At 38.7% G+C, this 22,237-nt stretch overlaps 1 protein-coding gene across 1 annotated transcript in view; it reads left to right on the forward strand.

The window, feature by feature from the left end:
* The window catches only part of LOC129766260 (uncharacterized), a 200,417-nt gene that overhangs the window by 167,349 nt on the left and 10,831 nt on the right, over window positions 1-22,237 (forward strand). The window contains exons 4-7 of the mRNA XM_055766777.1: window positions 1,316-2,105; window positions 17,147-17,267; window positions 17,329-17,590; window positions 17,692-17,815. Coding sequence (XP_055622752.1) covers window positions 1,316-2,105; window positions 17,147-17,267; window positions 17,329-17,590; window positions 17,692-17,815 — 1,297 coding nt within the window. The remainder of the gene's footprint in view (window positions 1-1,315; window positions 2,106-17,146; window positions 17,268-17,328; window positions 17,591-17,691; window positions 17,816-22,237) is intronic.

A 22,237-nucleotide genomic window follows, 5' to 3' on the forward strand; every position in this document is an offset into this window, starting at 1 on the left:
TAAACAAAACGGCCACCAAATCATTATCAAAGAGTTTAACGATGTAATTCTTCAAACATATCCAGAATCAACAGATAGCTTAACGGAATCCTACGTCAACTATGTGGTCGTGTGTCGGACACAACCCTCCTGTGACTTTTTATTTTCTGAATTTCACGTAATTCATAGGAAAAAAAAATTGTAAGGGGTTGTATCTAGGACACGACCGCATATTTTCGACGTAGAACTACGCAATTATATTATGCAATCCACTTGTTTACCATTTCGAATATTATTTTAGAATGCTTCGAAATTCTTGTAATAGATTATATTCTTCGTTACAAATAAATTTGATGAACGTCCTTTTACGTTTGATATGATGTCCAGGACTACCAAAATATTTGAACGAAAGAATTGTCAAATGATCATTGTATTTTACATTTCCCTCTGAAATTATTTCACATCTCATGTTTACGTGGTTCTCGTATCGCGAAAGTTCATTTACCACTAGTATCTAAAATGACGATTTTCCCAGGCTTCTCAGTTTAAAAGTACGTTTTTGGGAAACATATTCCGGTCTGCACAACGACAAGCGAGTGTAAAAGTACTCAACACCAAAAAATATCCCCGGCTTGTATGTATTTGCAAAGCGGATTCCCCCAGGCATATTGATTTTGAAGTCCGTGTTAGGGAAACACAGCTCGGTGGGAACAAAAATACCCCCGACTTACATGTATATTTTCAAAGCAGATTTCCACAGGTACATCGATTTAGAAATGTGTGTTGGGGAAACCGTAAATCGGGCCAATCAAAACTTGGCAGTTAGGACGTTTAAATAACACTTGACATTTTAACTGTAAAATGTTCAATTGTTCATCTCCAGAAAAATTACATTTTATTAATTGTGATAGACGCGTGGAAATATTTCCTATCAATTGATGCAAACATCTTTCCGATCTATTCGAAATAAGGGTAGGGTTAGCACACAAATCAGCAGAACAAATGTATGGGAAAAAAGGAAGTTCTTCCAGTTTTCATGAGTTAAAACCGTTTAGAGATTCGCGAATTGTAATGCATAGCATGTCAAACAAATCTTAGAGAATTTCCGATTCGATTGGTATGCAAATCATGAGAATTCGTTCACAGTGAAAATAGTTATTAACGTTAACTTTATTTCATAAAAACGTGACCTGTTATCTGATTTGGCACCCTTCCTGAAAGACATAGTTCTACGACAAAAAACGGCATTTCACATTTATATATCTGGTATATGATATGATGGGCTCGGTTTAAGTAACCTCTACTAACAATTTGGTTTGTTATCTTCCTATTTCAGAAATGGCCCACGTTCGATATTCTTCAATCAGCACCAGCCAACATCACAATTCAGTGATCCCAAGTCAGACACCGATTCGACCCATCAAACGGCGGGAGAATCTTCTGGGAGGGCGGATACCAGCTCATTCTCGTCGGACAGTGGAAGAATGCTAAAACGCCCCCCGCTGGGCAATAATGTCTCACCACTCGTCACTGCTGCCGGGAACCATAAATCCGTCGTGGCGCCGCCTCTAGGTGCTTCCAATCTGTACTCCTCTAGGCCACCGCGAATCATTGGAAGCACAAGCTCTAACTTCGGAGGGATAAGCAACAGAATCTCCGCTGACATCGACGCCAACAACAGTTCAAAAGCCGCATTTCGTCCTTCGCCCACAAGCAGTACTGCCACAACGACGCCATCCTCAACGGCACCCGGCAGCGGAACGCATCAGCCGTCGGCGGGAACCCAAATGCCTGGAAATCGACACAGTGGGACAACCCTCGGCGGAAGTACCCTTCCGAATTATAGTGTTAGTAATAAAGTAAAAAGTACAAGTGCGAATAATAATGTGCATCACAGTGAGGGTGTTACGAATAATTACAATGGTGAAGCCCTGGATGGGAAAGCAAGTGCTCGGATTGCAGGTGTGCCCCAACAGGCAGCACAGGCAAGTGCGTCAGGTGTGCAGCTAACCCTTTATGGGTGGCGGAAGAAATGCCTTTACACAGTGATAATGCTACTGATGGTGATGATCATCATCAATCTGGCGCTCACGCTGTGGATACTGAAGGTGATGGAGTTCTCATCGGTAAGCGAGTGATGATAATGATTTTTTTTCATTTTCAAATCTTGAAATCACTACCAAAATAGAGAACCCAATGGAAGTAAGAAAGTCGAAAAGCTTCAAAAGCATCGTATAGATGGAAGCAAAAGAAAACATTCGGAATGGTAGTGGGTGTAGCGAGTGGAAGGAAATTAAGTTTGAACGGCGGCACTTGTCTGTACGAGTCTGCCACGAGTGTTGCACATAATGTTTCTAATAATGTGGATGTCGAGCGAGCGAACGAGCGAATACGAGTGAACGGGGAAAATCAGAAGTGCATTCAGGTGAAATTTTCTTTCGACCGCGGCTGCAATCTGTGGAGGCGTTATCCCGCTCTCGACCGGGGTTATTGCAGCTGGATCACGGTGCCATACACACATGATGCTGTGTAATGAAGCGTTTCGAGGGCGATATAGAGGAAATGGAAACTGCCGAGGAAATAGGTTTTAGAATTGCAACACCTAACGGTGGATGAGAGATACTTTCGGTTGGCCACGTGGGAATGTGAGCTGTAATTGGATTTCAGGGCTTATTTGCTGCTCCATTTCCGGCTAGAAAGTGGCGTGAGCATACCGCCGCTACTCGATGGAAAGTAGAAAAATATCGTGTATTTTGATTTTTGATTACTTTCGACAATGTTATGGAATTTTATGGAAAATTATGGATTCAACATCAAATTTTTGTGTAGTTATTTTTTCTTATTTTCTTTGAGATTTTTATAATCAAATGTCCGTATTATTCAAACTGATTCATTTGTCAATAGTAGCCCAACTCCAAGTTCATTGAATGTTAATGGAAATAAAATATCATTAATATCCTTTTTATACTCAATTCAGTTCTAAGAAATCTAATCTTGAGATGAAATCCAAGAATTGAATCGTATGCATCATCGGAAATGCGCACTCTATGCAAACCACTGAGCCATCATCAACATTACCAATACCATAATTTCAATACATACCATACCATACCAATACCATAGCGAAGCCAATCGAGCCATCCATCGTGCGTCATCATCTTCAATCAAATAAATAGTGCGTTTGCTGTGACAAATCGCTGCAGCCGTGTGGATCGGCCGAGGCCATATAATTTGCTACAGAATTCATACTCAGAACATGCACAATGTACGCTCAGTGAATAGCTTATATTGGCATCAAAACTACCACATTGTTGACGTAGGATTGCGAAACGATTTATCAATTCACCTGTACCTCTGCGGTCTGTCGAGAAATGTTCGACTGAAGGAGGCCCTCGGGAGAAGGAATCCTCGATATTGATAGCTCAGGTTTTGGAAAGTGTTCGTACTCTACTCTTGGAAGAACCGTTTGAATTTAAAAAAGACGGGTGGGTAATGTCGGGGACATAACCGGAGTGACGTAGGACTATACACAGGGGACAGCTTTTGTTAAATATATATTTTAAATATATTGTTTTATTTTCCTCTCCTACGTGAATACCTACCTATCTACCTGAAAATGGATTAGTTTACTGTTTACTCTTTATGATGTTGATGGTTCTGAAAAGAACCTTTAGTGTTGTGTTTTTGTTATCACTCGATATTCCCATCTTGTTCGGTTAAACCTTCCTGTTTAGCTATTGCGTTTGCCACTCGCCACAGCTTTCACAGTTGGAAAATTTCTTCCCATCCAGCTTGTGACATGTTGTTCAGTAAATTACATTTAATGCGACGTGCCGGAGAAACACTTTGCCACTCACTGAAACTAATTGTTGCCTTGATGAGCGCCGAACCGAAGCTGCTCTGTTCTTGATGCGGGTTTTCTGATTGTCGTGAGCAGCTTTGCAAGCCAACTCGAGCACTCCGACGGCCGAAACTCTACAATCGCTGTTAGGTATACTGGTGCTTCGGCACCAATCCGTTCGGCCTAGTTACCCTTGCGGAGCAATCAGTGAATGCGACCAACAGGGAACTGGAGACCTGCACGGTTCGAGTGAGACTTTGCCTTTCCCTTAACTTGTCCTCCTTTGTTAAGTCCACGATGCCGATGCCGTACAACCACACGGATTTACGGTTTGAAAGAAAATAAGATATTTTTTGGGGTCCGCGTGTTTTACACTCTAGCGGTACACACTCACAGGATAGAGACAAATCGGTAGACTTAGCCAGAGGGACGAGTCCAACGAGGCGAACGAATGAGCGTTAAAAGGGAGCGATGGCAAAAAAATACATTGGAGGCGAATGAACTGCAAAGTTTAAAGCCTCTTAAAAACAAAGAAACAAACAAAAATACATTCATTACGATTTGTTCGCTCGTTGGATTCACATGCAGGCTAAAAAGGGTCCTTTTCAGGATCACAAAATTATCTTCAATCTAAAGAGTTTATTGTTTTGTTGTCACTCGATATCCTCATCTTGTTCGGCTAAACCTTCTTGTTTAGAGATTTGTTGCCACTCGCCACAGCTTTCACAGTTGGAAAATTTCTTCCCATCCAGCTTTGTCACATGTTGTACAGTAAATTACATTCAATGCGACGTGCCGAAGCGCCACTCAGTATCGCATTGGAGGCGATTTTAACCTGTAATTGAACATTTGCGATGACAGTGGTACAGTGTCGACTTTCAATGTGGGGTCATAATTTGGATCTCTATGTTTACAAAAATTTCCAACTAAATAAGTCGCATTACATGTCCGTCCAATTAGCTTAATGTCGAACTAATTGTAAATTACTGTACTTTCAATCTGGAAACAATTTAAGAATTGGTGAAAATTGAATAATCAGGAAAGTCCCCAACTATCAATAAGCTCAGAACAACTGTCAAATTCACATACTCATCAGATCCTGGCAAACAAATTATGAAAAAATCAATTTGTGTTTTATTATTATTTTGGATAATGTTTTAGAAAGCATTGAACTGTATTTCCTAAACTCTTTTTTGGAAGGTTTAATGGCCCTGAAAAGCGCCTTGTTTTATGGAATGGTTCCAATTTAGAGAACTTAGTACTCGTAGTATTGAAGAAAACCATTTCGAACGCCCTCGATGCCGCCTTGTTCTGGATTTGCCACCAAAGCAGTTTGTATAAAGAACAAACTTTTTTCTTCTGCTACCTGATGCCGTTTTGCGATTGCGTTTGCCATTCGCCACTCGCTGCAACTGCCTGTTGTCTTGATGTCCACCGAACTGAATGTGTTCTGTTCCGAATGCGGGTTTTCTTATCGTCGCGAGCAGCTTTGCCAGCTAACTCGATAACTTCGGCGGCCGAAACTATATAACGCCGGCTAGGTGGACTGGTGCACTGGTACTAACGCGCTCGGCCTAGCTACCCTTGCGGGGTACTCCAGATCAACACGGTTCGAGCGGGATTTTGCCTTTCCCTTCACTTTTCCTCCTTTACCATGTCCAGACATGGCTGCTTGGGTTGGTTTGTTGATGTGTTGTGATGCGAACCGATGTAGTGTACGGTTTGAATGAGAATGATCGTTACGGCAGCGGAGCGGGGATTTTTAAGCTGACTGGCTGGCTCGAGAGTTAAGGCCGTTTTATATTATCAGGCACGTAGCGTAAATGGCACGTACCGACACCGGCAGACAAATACATGATGTATTCATATCATCAGGCATAGCAACTTCTCTGTACGGACCGGCAGCGCAGACGGAGCGGAGAAATGCTACTGGTGATTGAACCGATGTCGTACCGAAGAGCGACGAACGCACCCACACCACGAACTTCGACGTTGGGTTTGTATGTATGGTGCTACTCGCCCATGTAGTTCGTGCCCGGCACCGACAAAATATTCTTTTCGAGAATTCCTTCATGCATTTGTCTGAAGCGTGCTGTGTATGCCCGGAGCCGTTCCGCTATATATATGCATGCACATTTGAAACACACGCAATAATATTTGTCTTGCATGAAACGTGCCGTGCCGGTTACGCTACGTGCCTGATAATATAATATTACCTTTACGCATGTGTGAGACTGCGACCAATGTTTCGTTCATTTTTTTCTTTTTCCTTCCCAATCGTGCTTCATTCTATTTCGCTGCTGCTCTGGTTGCCCGTTTTGGTCGGTACGATTTGAGGAGCACAAAATGGACCAATCAAAAATGGGCACATAGTGCATTTTGACAATGCTTGATATTTCACAATTATTCAATTATTTATCTCAAGAAAAATGAAATGTTAGTCGTTATGATAGATGCGTAGATATATTTCCTATCAATTGATGCAAAAACCTTGGCGATCTATTGAGAAATACTCGAGTTATAAGCGTTCCAAATCTTGCATTTTTTCCTACTTGTTCAGTGCCTAGATTTCCATTTCACCCCCTATATCTTCCGGTTAGACGTAGTCCTACGTCAAAACACTTGGGATACTGCTAAATAACACTGGATTTATTTCTGCGATGCTTATGAAATGTACGTATTAGTAGAGATCGATGTAGTTGCTTTTACATTACGAATGTGTTATACTTTGCGCTGTGCTTTATTTTTTTTGATGGTTTTTGTGATTGCGTTTTACACCACACACTGCATTTTCCTAGCTGCTTCTCCCAATTACTCTAATTTATTTGATTCAAAATAAAGTAAACACGTAGTAGTTTTTATCACCTTTTTCATATTTTTTTTAAGTTTCACTTATAGAATACAGGCAAAAAATACTTCAAGAATGAAACAAATTGTGTTGAAAAAAAAACAGTGGCAAAACAGTACTAGATAAATCAAAGTGAAAAAAATGGGTGGGTTATATCTATGATATAACCGCTAAGTTGACGTGGGACTACCTTAGTTTAGCAATCAATTGTTTGTATTGATTAGAATCTTGATTGAATGAAACAATTTCAATTGAATTCAATATATTTGTAAGGTCAATTCATGCATTACGATATATTATGTTCTTCATTACAAGTAAATTCAATGACAGTCCTTTTACGTTTGGTATGATGTCTAGGACAAAATATGTGAACGGAAAAATTATCAAACGATTATTTTATTTTATCTCTGAAGTTTGCATCTCTCAAGTGTATGTAATGTAAATTCGTGTAAGTTTATTCGCTTCTAGTGTCTACACGATTTTCCCAGGTTCCATGATTTTGAAGTCTGTGTTAGGGAAACACATTTTAGTCGGAACAAAAAACCTTCGACTTGCATGAATTTGCAATGCCAATTTCCCCACGCTCCATGGATTTGAAGTCTGTGTTAGGGAAACACATTTCAGCCGGAACAAGAATACCCCCGACCTAAAAGAATTTGCAACGCCTATTTCCCCAGACACCTTGGTTCTGAAGTCTGCGTTGGGGAAGCATATTCCAGTCGGAACAAAAATACCCCCGACTTGTATGATTTTGCAATGCCGATTAACTCCAGGCACCTTGGTTCTGAAGTCTGTGTTGGGGAAGCACATTTCAATCGAAACAAAAATACCCCCGAAGGGCATGAATTTGCAATGCCGATTACCCCCAGGCACCTCTTTTATCTCTGTTAGGGAACACATTTTGGAAGGAACAAAAGCTACCCATACTTTCGTGTGTTTGCAATGCCGATTTCTCCAACGCTGCTTGGTTTTGAAGTCTGTGTTAGGAAACATTTTTCGTGAGAACAAAAGTCCTCCTACTTTCATGTATTTGGAATGCCGATTTCCCCAAGACTGCTTGGCTCTGATGGCTGTGTTGGAGCAACCATAAATCGGGCCAATCAAAACGAGGCAGTTAGGGCATTTAGATAACCCTTAACATTTTACAGTTATTCAATTGTTTATCTAATGAAAAATAACATTTTATTAATTTTTTTTTTCATATCTGTATTATAGTGACTTTCAACACTTTAGGCTGGTTCGTCACTTTTTACTTCCAATTTTGGAAGAATGTTGGGAGTGAGAATTGAACTCGTGATCTTCAGCGTGAGAGGTATGGATGTTACCACTACGCCAGATCGGCTCCCCCATTTTATTAATTCTGATAGATGCGTAAAAATATCCCCTATCAATCGATGCAAACATCTTTCCGATCTAGTAAGAAATGTTCGAGTTATAAGCATTCGAAATCTTTCATTTTTTCCTGCATGTTCTGTGTTTAGGTTTTCATTTTACCCCCCATATATTCCGGTTAGACGTCCCACGTCAAAAAAATCATTTTAATATATAGTATGTCCCCCTTTGACCTTCCGAACCTGCTGTAGGCGCTTCAACATGGTTTCAAGTTCTTTAGGTGCTGTGGATTCAGTGCTTTACAGACACTTTCCAGGGCTTTAAAATAGTTATTTTAATTGGTAACACCAGTTTTGTCAACCCTGGTATCTAGAATCGCTCACAAATTCTCGATAGTATTGAGGTCCGGGCTTTGTGGAAACCATTCCAGCAGTTTAATCCGGCAAAACCGGAAGAAAGAATTGGTCTTTGAGGCAGTGTGCTTTGGGTTGTTATCCTGCTGAAATACGAACTTTTCGTCAAGGAACGTCTGAATTAGCGAAACCTCCAGATTTTATCGCAGAATGTTGATACAGCAATGTGTCGTCATTATCTCGTTGATTTCCACGAGACTTCTCACTCAATTTCACGACAAGACCCCCAGACCATCATAATTCCTTCTTCCTGCCCTACCGTGCCTTGGATGTGCGCTCATGAAGCTTCTCACCCGATCTGCGCCACATACGAACCCACCGATTAAACAGCTCGAATGTTGATTCGTTTGCCCAGAGAATGGTTTTCTAGAACTCTGGGGGTTATCAGCATGCTCTATAGAAAACTTAAAGTGTTCGGCTTTGTTTGCCTTGCAGATATATGGGCACTTTCGGGCAGCTTTGCTACTCAACCTATGTGCTACGGCGACGAAAAATTCGACCGAAAACTGAAGGCCAAAGGGTATCCTGGATCTCGCGGAAGATTCTTAACGGGTTTATTTTTATTTCGCGCATGATTTTAGTGACCGTTCTCGCTAGGACGATCCACCAGTGATCTGAGCGTTTTGACGTAGAACTACGTCTTTCAGGAAAGGTGCTAAATCAGAAAACAGGTCACGTTTTTATGAAATAAAGTTAACGTTAATAACTATTTTCACTGTGAACAAATTCTCATGATTTGCATACCAATCGAATCGGAAATTCCCTAAGATTTGTTTAAAATGCTATCCAAAACAATTCGCTAATCTATAAACGGTTTAAATTCATGAAAACTGGAAGAATTTCCTTTCCTCTCATACATTTGTTCTGCCGATTTGTGTGCTAACCCTACCCGTATTTCGAATCCTTATAACTCGGACATTTCTTAACAGATCGGAAAGATGTTTACATCAATTGATAGGAAATATTTTAACGCGTCTATCACAATTAATAAAATATTATTTTTCATGAGATGAAAAATTCAATAACTGTAAAATATTTACGATTTATTTACGGTTTCCTCAACACAGACTTCAAAATCGACGTACCTGTGCAAATCCGCTCCGCAAATTTACATGCAAGTCGGGGGTATTTTTGTGCCCACCGAGCTGTGTTTCCCTAACACCAACTTCAAAATCAATGTGCCCGGGGGAATCCATTATACAAATATATGCAAGTCGGGGATATTTTTGGTGTTGAGTACTTTTGTATTCGCTTGTCGTTGTGCAGACCGGAATATGTTTTCCTAACACGTTCTTTTAAACTGAGAAGCCTGGGAAAATAGTCATTTCAGATACTAGAGGTGAATGAACTTTCACGGTTCGAGAACTATGTAAACATGAGATGTGCAATAATTTCAGAGGGAAATGTAAAATACAATGATCGTTTGACAATTCTTCCGTTCACATATTTTGTTAGTCCTTGGCATCATATCAAACGTAAAAGGACGTTCATCAAATTTATTTGTAACAAAGAACATAATCTATTATAAAAATTTCAATGCATTCTAAAATAATATTCGAAGTGGTAAACAAGTGGATTGCATAATAAAATTGCGTAGTTCTACGTCGAAAATATGCGGTCGTGTCCTAGATACAACCCCTTACAATTTTTTAGTTTCGGAAGAATTTTCCCAACCGCTCCCTTGCTTATACTGTACTTCCAAGCGACAGACCTGTACGGTTTACTATTTTCGGATACACAAAGGAATTGGTTTCGAAATCACTGCACTTTCCATTTTTTCAAACGAATCAAATTCAATCACTTGTACCAATGCACCAATCCAGCCGTTTGCTTCAAAAATGTTGATTCAAAATATGTCGAAATGTCAAATCATAAACAGTCGAGGGGTCTTCCGATGCAAAACATATCGAGAACATATCGATTTTCGAAATGGGCACTTTTTTGTCACTGCTTTTTCTTTCAACATAAATTATTTACGACGTGGGATTACGTCTTCCGGGAACATATTAGGGTACAAGTTGAAAATCTAAAATCGAGCACATCGTGAAAATTGTCCAATTTCAAACGCTTATTGCTCAGTCATTTCTTGATGGATTGATGAAATTTTTGCGTCAATCGATTTCGGTATTCCATAATATTTTTTTATATTGTAGAAAATAATATATGTCATGAAACTAACTATCGAACAATTGGAAAATCTCAACGCCTATCCTAACGGAAATACTCATTTCTGATTGGTCGAAATTGACGACACATGCGGCGGTTCCCTAAAAGAGGCATCAAAACCAAGTTGCCTGGGGGAAATCGACATTGCAAATATAGGGTTGGGGGAAAAGAAATGTATTTTTGATCGAAATTTGACGCTTTATTTAACATACTTAATTTGCATTTACATTTACATTACAATTAACATACCAATTTAAGTCAAATATGCGCCGTTTTGTTCGCAAACTTGTTGCCATTTAGAAGGCAACTTCAGTATCCCCCTCTTATAAAACCCCTCTCCTTATTGCAAAAAACTCAGACAGCCAGTTTTCGCAAGCCTCTTTTGAGACCAACTTAGTATCACCAAGAGCGTTTTGCATGGACTGGAAGAGATGATAAACACTTGGAGCCAGGTCCGGACTATACCGTGGGTGCAATCGAACATCCCATCCGAGCTCCCGTAGCTTCTGGCGGGTCATCAAAGATGTGTGAGGCCGAGCGTTGTCCTGGTGGAAAACAACACCATTCCTATTGCTCATTTCTGGCCGCTTCTGGTCAATCTCCTGCTTCAAACGGTCAAGCTGCTTACAGTAGAGAACGGAGTTGAGGGTCCGGCCATAGTTGAGCAGCTCATAGTGGATGATTCCTTTCCAATCCCACCAAACACACAGCAAAACCTTTCTGGTCGTCCATCCGGGCTTGGCGATGGTTTGGGCCGGCTCACCGCGCTTCGACCACGACTTTTTTCGCTTCAGGTTGTCGTACGTGATCCACTTTTCATCACCAGTCACCATCTTCTTCAAAAATGGGTCGAGTTCGTTCCGTTTCAACAGTGCATCGAAGGCGTTGATTCGGCCTAAAAGATTTTTTTGCGTCAACTCGTGTGGCACCCATACATCCAGTTTTTTTTGGAATCCAATCTTCTGCAAATGGTTCCAAACGGTTTTATGGTCTATACCCAGTTCCTGGCCAATCGAGCGAGTGCTCACATGCCAGTCTACTTGGATGATTATCGGTTTCCACGACGATTGGCCTACCAGTACGGGGTGTATCTTCGACAGCCACTACACCAGAACGAAATCGATCAAACCAACGCTGTGCTGTGCGAATCGTTACAGTATCGGGTCCATGAACTACACGAATTTTTTCGGCCGCCTTCGTTGCAGTTTTACCTCGCAGGTAGTCAAAACGTAAAATATGGCGAATTTCTTGCTTGGTTGCTTGGCTATAACTTGAGACTGAAAAGGACAATCACAACACTGTCAAAACGACACTTGTGCACAGATTGTCGACTTTAAATAGCTGTATAGTATGACCCGATGCGATAAGCACAACACAAGATATGTTTAAGTGTTGCCATATATTGACAATATACGACATTTCTTTTTCCCCAACCCAATATATGCAAGTCGGGGGCATTTCTATATTGCAAGTAAGGTGAGTGATACGATTAATTCTAGCAAACAAAATTTAAATTTGGAACTTTAACGTTGGTTGCTTCTTGAAATTTCATATCAATATCCGATCTTGTATTGTTAAAAATTTAGCAAGTGTAAGTGTAAAAATGTATATGGTAGCAGTTGGGTTAAAAATGACTTGATATCTTCTCTTCTTGAATGGCGTTAACGTTCCCATCAACTAGCGTCATTTATTAATACTTAGTTGAGATTTCTTAAGCCAAATAACACGCCTTGAATGTATTCCGAGGGGCAAGCTCTAGAATACGCGTGACCACCGTGCAAGTCGAAGGAAATTTCCCTGACGAAAAATCCCCCGGCCAGAACGGGAATCGAACCCGAACACCCGGCATGATAATGTGAGACGCTAACCACTCGGCCACGGGTGCACAAATGACTTGATATATGAAACGATTTATCTCAATTTTCATAAATAAAAACCAAGGTGTGTTCCCGCTCGAGAACAGGTCATTTGGTTTAAGCTGTCTTTTTTGTTGTGTTCATTTTCACCCAAGGAAATTTTAAATGGCGAGAAAAATTGGAAAAGTGACGAAATGTTAGAAAAAGTGATTTCCCATATGCTCTACATATAGTATTAGTTGTTGCTAGTCCAATTAATATGCATTGGGTTGAATAAACACTCAGGAAGCAAAAAATTATAAAGAAAATTATCTTTTCTATTTCAAATATGTTTTCTCTATATTAAAGTAAAATGTTTTTACTGAAGAAATTTATAATAGTGTTCGGTATTGGTAATTATCTTATATTACATTGGTGAGTTTTCTTTTAGTTATTTCATCCATACATAACACAGGAGGCATCTCGTCTAAGATCATAGAGGGCGGTTTTCATCATATCTCGTTCCACTTCAGTATCATTTATCTGATACGCACCATCCAACGACTGTTTACCATCCTTCTATCATCATCACTCGGTAAACACAGGTGGAGTGAACAAACAATACCCAACAACAAAACAAAACGGCCTTTTTCAGAGGCACCAAATCATTATCAAAGAGTTTAACGATGTCATTCTTCAAACATATCCAAAATAAACAGATAACCTAACGGAATCCTACGTCAACGATGCGGTCGTGTCTTGGACACAACCCTTCTGTAACTTTTTTTTTCTAGGAAATTTAAAATGAGTGAAATTTATGGATTTTTGAACAGTTACATAAGCTTAATTCGAAAGCAATTGTTCTCATGGCTCAAGGCCCAAACATTTTTTCTTTTTCGGTGCCAATTTTCATTTCGGGCCGGTCCGAAAAATATTTTTTCTTTCTCACTTTTTTCCAAAAATGACTTTTTCAAAAAATCATAACTTTTGAACTGCTGTACCAATTCAGACGATCAACATACCAAATTAAAATCAATTAGTTTTAAAAAAATGTAAACATAATAGACTTGCAGAAAATTAGAATTTTGTTTTCGTTTTTATTGATTGTAATTGTTTTTGTGATTTTCATGGTCTCGAGACCAACGCCCTGATTCTCGAATACACTTCACAGTGGAAACGACAATAACGGCACGCTATTGAACTACGTTTTACGAGTTAGTGAAGTGTCGAAGATAATGATGAGTTTTCAGGCAAAATGAGCACATTTCAAATAAAAAATCATTAATGAAAATTATCTTCTTCGTATCAAACTGGTATTCAATGTGAGTGGAAACTTTGTTTTCTTCATGTGGTATAATAATCCCATACAAAAATTTCATCTGAAGATAATTTGATATTATAATGATAAATTTAGTAGGAAACTAATCTCGCATCCAGATGTCGACACCGTACCGTTGTCATCGCGAATACGTTTCATACCGTTTCCACCGTGAAGTGTATTCGTAGTGTATTCGAGAATCAGGCCCCAAGATATTTTAATTTTTTTCTTGAACGCTGAGAATTTTCTACACAAAACATCCAAAATGTTTTCTTCCGTTTTTGTGTTATGATTTTTAAGTTAACCAATGTGATCCGAAAAAAATATAAAAAAATATATATACCATTCTGAATCATATTTCGGACGGAGAATTTAGTGAAGCACATGTGAAGAAATGTGGTGTTCTTATTTCATTCGCGTTTCTAGTATTATATCTATGAATGTCACTTCCCCTTTCAACTCGATCACACGAATATCGAGGCAGCAAACCGTTAACTACCTTAAAAATGAACACCATAGTTAAATACACAATTCTTTGCTTCACAGATAACCATTGCAGAGCGTCCAGCATCAAATATGAGGAAGTGAACCTGCTACATTGTAAAATCAAACTCATTATTTTATTCTGCAAGCGCTGTAATCTCGATGTTTGCGTTTCATTGGCCAAAAACAAAATGGAAGAACAAACGTCTAGATGAGGAGAGATAATTGATTTGTATAGCTGTATTTTACTGCAAATAGTTAAATCGTTTCTTAGTCGACACAAAATTCCATACTTCTTGGCAATTTTCTTGATGACATTGTCAGTGTGAGTATTGAACATAAGTTTGTCATCAATAATCACGCCAAGATATTTAATCTCTCGAACGCGATCAATGGTCTCATCATCAATCACAATAGAGACGTTTCCATTTATTCGATTTCACGAGATTACCATATATTTAGTCTTATTAATGTTCAATTTCAATTGTTTATACTTCAACCATCTACTTAAAGAACGCAAATCTCCATTCAAGTGTAAAACGACCTCATGTACATTCTTAGCTGCAATGAATAACACCGTATCATCAGCAAAAAGATTAATATCGCAATATCGTAAAACTCGTCGCTTGTCATTGATGTACATAATAAATAAAATGAGCCCTGATGAATGAGACTTCCCTGAGGTACTCCAAGATTATTCCCTACGGGACTGGAAATGAAATCGTTGAAAGCAGTCCGTTGAGTTCTGTCATATAAATAGCTTTCAAACCATTTATATGCAGTACTCGTAATTCCAAAGCGCTTAATCGTGTTCAACAACAATGGCCTAGAAATTGTCTTGAAAGCGCCCTTTAGATCCAAGAAAACAGCAACAATCGTGTCTTTACCTTCTAGTTTTTCGTTCCATTTTGCTAACACCAAGTTCAATGCGGTTTCACAGGAATGACCTTTCAGATATCCCGATTGTTCTGGTATTAGTAAAGAGTTACGATTCAAATATTCTAACAGCTGGCCTTTAACAACAAGTTCCAAAATTTTCTCTAACGTGTGCAACATGTTGATGGGACGAAACTCTTCGGCTTTAATCGTCCCTGCAACCTTTTGAATGGGAACTACTAAGGATTCCTTCCACAATTGTGGTACATAACCAGTTAGCAATGATGTATTAATGAGGTCCAGCAAGATGTGACAAATTACATGAAAGCAATCTTGAACAACTCTAGCATTAACATTATCTAGTTGAAGGAGAATGTGCTAATCGGTTATGAAAAGACGATCGTTTTTACTTACTTTGTGTGATCTCTCACACGAAAAGCCTAGTATTAATGTTTGTGATTACTGAACCGTGCAAATTATATTTCTAATATACATCAGATGTTTAGTAGAAATACGAAGTCGATTCCAGCCCGCTGTGTTTATAAAGACAATGATATCGTCAATAGGTTATCCATCAATAAATTATTCAATGAAACAATACTGCTATTCCAGCAAATGTCTTTTTTAGCTGCTCCATCTAACATTTACGATATTCTTTCAACCACGGACCATTTGCCCTCGTAAGTGACGCCTTATTTAACCACCAACTCCGTATTGTTCCAGATTCAATCAACCAGTCAATTGCTACTAATGAGTCCCGTAAACACCCCCGCGTTTCAGCCTTTATTGCTTCCTATCGTTTATCTACTCGTGAAAACAAAACAAAATAAAACAAAAACAGGTTCGCAGAGAAAGGAAACAGCAGATATCACAAACCGATTACGATTTCTTTCGATTGGATTGGTTTGCTCCCTTCCGGACTCTTCCTGCTGTGTCATCTTCCCATCTTTCCCAATGCACTGCGCAAAATTACCGTTGATTTTTTGCTGGTATTAATTCCAGATCCTGCTCAGTTTTATTTACCGTGCATAAAGTTGGGAGGAGAAATCAGGCCGACCCCAAGCACCAGTAAAAGGCCAATGCCATGTGCTAAGCTATAAAACACCGCAATTTATTAACTTTATCCTTCTGTTATCTTTTTTGTTCCTGGCCCCACAGTCCACGCTTCGTGCAGACCAGGCGCGACGTTTGCGGCAGGGAACGGGTGAATCGGTCGGAACTCTTTTCACCTTTCGACTTAACTCGAGGCTTGGAGAAAGCGGAAATGCTGAAAAAGTTGTTCATTTCTTAGGAATTTGTCAGGATCAGCAGGAGGGAGCGTTTGTGGGGGAAGAGGGCTTGTTTTGAAGAAGTGGCTGAAGGTGTGAACGAAAAAAGTTGAGCAATTTTTCTCACCATCATCGAGCACGTCACTTTGAAGTTGCTGTTTTATTCCTCCGTGAGTCTGGAGTTGATGTGATGGTTGAGCGAGGGGTGTATCGAGGGCTCGGAAGATTGAAAGGTTTTGAACAAATGTCTGAAAATGTCTACAATCAGAAGGTAACTCGAATAATGTATGTTTTACAAATTTATTTTTTTTTTATTTTGGGGAAAAGATCATCCAACTGTAGCATCCCCCGTTTTTGCCAGCAGTTCTCCCCTCCCCGTGATTTTTCCACTTCATTTCAAATCCTGCCAGGGAGAAGATATGACGGGCTGAAACCGAAACTTCCCGCCTCTTGCTGTGATGTCAGCATGGGCTTTCAGTGTGGGAAAAGCTGTCTGATATATTACCCTCGCAGTAAGACTGTGGCGTGTTCTGATTGAGAGACACGTGTTTGTTTATTTATGCTGAAGGGGGAATCAGATTCCCCGCTTGTTTGTGCCATTCATTTGCTCTCTGAAATAACACATTAGTAGCGATAACGATCTTTGATTTCTTTACCCTCCGGAAGGTTGGGGTGAAGGTGTCGGAAAACTTCTATCCTCTCTTGAAATTCTGGTTGGATTATTGATTGAGTGTTTGGTTTCTGTATCAGTTTCACCTATTTACTGATTAATTCGTTATCTTTGCAGGACGGAATGGGTCAGCTGAAGATTGTTTCCGGTGGAATCCAACTCACCGGTCAGGCGATGGTATTAGACATCCTACGAGCTTCCACCATTCGGTCCAAACATGGGCAACCGATTTCAATAGGTAATGGTCAACATTGCTTCCACTGAATAATGAATTAATGGGCAATATCGTTACAAACTAGAATCATCCCGAAACTTCAGCCTAAACACTCGGAATTCCGAAGGGTACCTGGAAAATCAGCTCTTCCTTGGCCACGACCGAATGGAGATACTGGCGAATCACTTCCGGGTGGCAGACACACATGGGACTGTGCTCTTCTCAGTGGATCGAGATGAAGTCACTGTCGGTGCAAGCTCAGTTCGGGTGGAAGGAGAAGGCGGAGTGTACTTCAAGGATTCCATTCAGACGCCGCTAGTGCGAGCGGAAGCCGGGAAGGATTTGAAGTGAGTGGCAATCTCGAATTACAATGAAGCATCATCACTGTGTTTGGTCATATAACTTCTCACTTACAACTGTGTTATTATTCATTATCTCGCATCATTAGGCTGGAGTCACCAACCCGGTCTCTGGAGGCGCGTGCCACTCAGGAAATATTTATACAATCACGCGCTGGGAGCATCGAAGCGAACTGTCTCAGCGATCTCAAACTGCACTCTGTTGCGGGCAGTGTAAGTATTTCAGAAATATGAATATTTATAATGTATGTGTCTACTCTAAGTTTTCGCGATTTTTTCGTAAGAAAAATTGTTCCGAAACTCAACCATGTCGAAAACACGGGTGTATGAATGGTATAAGACATTCAAAGACGGCCGAGAGGAGATAAACGATTTGCAACTTCTAAAACGACCATTCACCTCTTCAAATGATCATCGACAAAATAAAAAATAAAATAAGTAAAAAAAACTTTTTATGTTAAACGGTTTAATTGTGATTAAACATAATAATGTACTAAAAGCTATAAATTAATTAGGCGGGTAGCAGTTAGCAGTTATCACACCTCTCCTTCATTAATCTAGGGCATTGATGAACCTAAAATAAAATCGTGGTACATATCATGAAGTCGCTAATTGTGGATAATGGAAATCCAACGTGCCCCACGTCGTTCGTTTGATACAAATATCTCAATCATCCTTTTTTTTTAGATGATATGGAATCAGCTATTTTGTAGCGGCGGCCAAATTGGATTTTTCAAGGTAAGCAGTTTCAAAATGGCAGCAGAGATAAAGGTGTTTTATAAATTCGATCAGTTCCTATTGGTTTAATTTCTATTAATATACTACAGACATACAAACAGTTCAGGCTAAATAAAACCGTTAAATAAAGTAATTTGCTATTTTGTGATTGCGGCCATCTTGGATTTGGTTTTTGCTACTGTGACCTGCCATTCAAGCCCTTTCATTTGATACTCATATTAATCGGGTTTTGAGAAAATATGTAGTCTGCCATTTTGTAGTGGCAGCCATCTTGGATTTGCATTTATCATATATATATATATATATATATATATATATATATATATATATATATATATATATATATATATATATATATATATATATATATATATATATATATATATATATATATATATATATATATATATATATATATATATGACGCCATTTTGTGGTAGCGGCCATTTTGGATTTGCATTTTTCATAAACAATGTTGTATTCTCCTGATCTTCTGCTTCATCTATACCTGTTCCTCAGAAACGCCGATGTCAACGTTTAATGATGTTTCCTTCGTTGTGTCCCCGTTTCATATCCCTCATATCCGATCGATAAACTTTTACTTAGTCGCGGCAATACATACACACACTCTTTACAGATGCACGGGCCAAAGGTTGTGCAGTCCACTGATCAGCCAAAGGTTGTACCGCTCATGACAACTCTACACGAACTGATGATTGCGCCGGCTAGTGACCATTCTATCCTGGATTCCTCGAGTCGAGAAAGACGCACCACGCTAGATATGGGGTACAGACTAGGGAGCGTTGCTGATTAATGGTCAGCTGCATCCCAATAGGAAATAGCCCGTGTCGGGCACACGTATAGAAAGTTGTATTCTACTAGTCAAGCCCTTTCATTCGATACCCATATCGATGAGATTTTGAGACAATATGTGATCCGCCATCTTGGGTTTTCAAGATCATGAAATACACAATTTTATAATGACTACAGAGATAATGGTGTGTTCCAAATTTCAGATCAATCGGTCAACAGAAAGGGGGTCAAATTTCTATTAATATGGGTCAGTGCTACAGACAAACATGTTACAAACATACAAACAGAGTACAGGGCAAGCTAAATAAAACCGTTTAAAAATATAGTGCCCTCTAGTCCAAAACCATGAAAACAACAAAAAACGACCACAATCAATAATTACGATAAAAAAATCTATTGTTTTGCAAGTTCAATATTTTTTAACGATTGGCACATTGGATTCAATTTGATATGTCGATAATTTAAATCGGTGCAGTAATTCATAAGTAATGAATTTTTGTCATTACAGGTCGGACTCGATTATATGTGATTCGATTATATACAATTTTGGACTCGATTATATACAGTTTGGAAGAAAATATTTTTGTTATATTTCAAATATGACTTATTTCAAGAAGAAATGTAACCTTTCAATGTTAAGGTATTATTTAAGCGGCTATTACATGTACAGTGGGGTAAAAATCGTGATTTTTGAAATTTTACTTGAATTTTCACCAGGAATTGTTTATATCGATATTGCAGCCAAATTAAGAAAGATATAATTTGGATGTCAAAGAACAAATTGTAGAGCGGTTAATGAACTTCAATTTAATTGATAGAAACAATCTAGTCTAATATAAATTTTTAGGATAAAATTAATAATAACACATTGAAAATCATTAACTTTAAAGTTTTTCACTTCCAAAATGATACTAAAATCCACTATTTTAGATGTTCCACTACTATATCCTGTACTAATTTTTTCATCTTTCAAATGAGAGCAACAAAACCATCTTCCGTGGCGTACTTTGTAATGTACATCCAGTTTAAGGTAATAGAGTCCGAAACAAAAAAAAGTTCTATAACTCTGTCATTGTTGAAATTCGAACATATGCGTAGAAGGATTTTTTTCATCAAACATGATCGTCCATCACTTCCTGAGAGAATTATATATATATATATATATATATATATATATATATATATATTTCTTTTTTTTTTTTTTTCAAAGCTCCATCAATATGGGTATCAAATGAAAGGGCTTGGCCAGTAGAATACGGTTATTTATGATAAATGCAAATCCAAGATGGATGCCACTATCAAATGGCGGACCACATATTATGTCAAAACCCCGTTAATATGGGTATCAATTGAAAAGGCTTCACTAGTAGAACACAGTTATTTATAAAAAAACAAACCCAAGATGGCTGCCACTACCAAATGGCGGACTGTATGTTTTCTCAAAATTTCATTAATATGGATATAAATTGAAAGGGCTTGACAAGCAGAATACTGTTACTTATGAAAAATGTAAATCCAAGATGGCTGCCACTACAAAATGGCAGACTACATATTTTCTCAAAACCCGATTAATATGAGTATCACATGAAAGGGCTTGAATGGCAGGTCACAGAATATCATGCAAAAACCAAATCCAAGATGGCCGCAATCATAAAATAGCAAATTACTTTATTTAACGGTTTTATTTAGCCTGAACTGTTTGTATGTCTGTAGTATATTAATAGAAATTAAACCAATAGGAACTGATCGAATTTATAAAACACCTTTATCTCTGCTGCCATTTTAAAACTGCTTATCTTGAAAAATCCAATTTGGCCGCCGCTACAAAATAGCTGATTCCATATCATCTTAAAAAAAAGGATGATTGAGATATTTGTATCAAACGAACGACGTGGGGCACGTTGGATTTCCATTATCCACAATTAGCGACTTCATGATATGTACCACGATTTTGTTTTAGGTTCATCAATGCCCTAGATTAATGAAGGAGAGGTGTAATAACTGCTAACTGCTACCCGCCTAATTATTTTATAGCTTTTAGTACATTTTTATGTTTAATCACAATTAAACCGTTTAACTTAAAAAGTTTTTTTTTACTTATTTTATTTTTTATTTTGTCGATGATCATTTGAAGAGGTGAATGGTCGTTTTTGAAGTTGCAAATCGTTTATCTCCTCTCGGCCGTCTTTGAATGTCTTATACCATTCATACACCCGTGTTTTCGAAATGGTTGAGTGTATATATATATATATATATATATATATATATATATATATATATATATATATATATATAGATATATAAGCGCGTAGTTCTAGTTGTATTGATTGTATCGAGTCATACTATAGCTTGTTGGAAAGGTATTTTTGCTATAATATAGTCCTTGACAGTGTTTTGTTTGGTTAAGTCGTTCTTGAGTTATAGTGTCGCAAATATGGAGCAAAATAAAGAGGTAATGTGTTGTAAATTTGTAGTCCACGATAGAAAAGTGATCACTGGAGGCGATCTGGCGTAGTGGTAACATCCATGCCTCTCACGCTGAAGGTCACGAGTTCAATTCTCACTCCCGACATTCTTCCAAAAATGGAAGTAAAAAGTGACGAACCAGCCAAATGAATTGAAAATCACTATAATACAGATAAAAAAAAAAAAGAGAAAATCCGACATATTTTACAGTACTACTATGACAAAGGCAAAAATGCATCTCAAGCTGCCAATAAAATTTGTGCAGTTTATGGACCCGATACAGTTTCCATTTCCACCGCACAACGATGGTTTCAACGTTTTCGTTCTGGTGTAGAGGTCGTCAAAGATGCGCCACGCTCCGGAAGGCCTGTCGTCGAAAATTGCGACAAAATCGCTGAATTAGCCGAGAAAGACCGGCATAGTAGCAGCCGTAGCATCGGCCAAGAGCTGGGGATAAGTCATCAAACCGTTATTAACCATTTGAAGAAGCTTGGATTCACAAAAAAGCTCGATGTATGGGTGCCACACACGTTAACGCAAAAAAACATCTTTGACCGTATCGACGCATGTGAATCGCTGCTGAATCGCAACAAAATCGACCCGTTTCTGAAGCGGATG

Source organism: Toxorhynchites rutilus, chromosome 1, assembly GCF_029784135.1.
Source record: "Toxorhynchites rutilus septentrionalis strain SRP chromosome 1, ASM2978413v1, whole genome shotgun sequence".
Classification (NCBI taxonomy): Eukaryota; Metazoa; Arthropoda; class Insecta; order Diptera; family Culicidae; genus Toxorhynchites; species Toxorhynchites rutilus.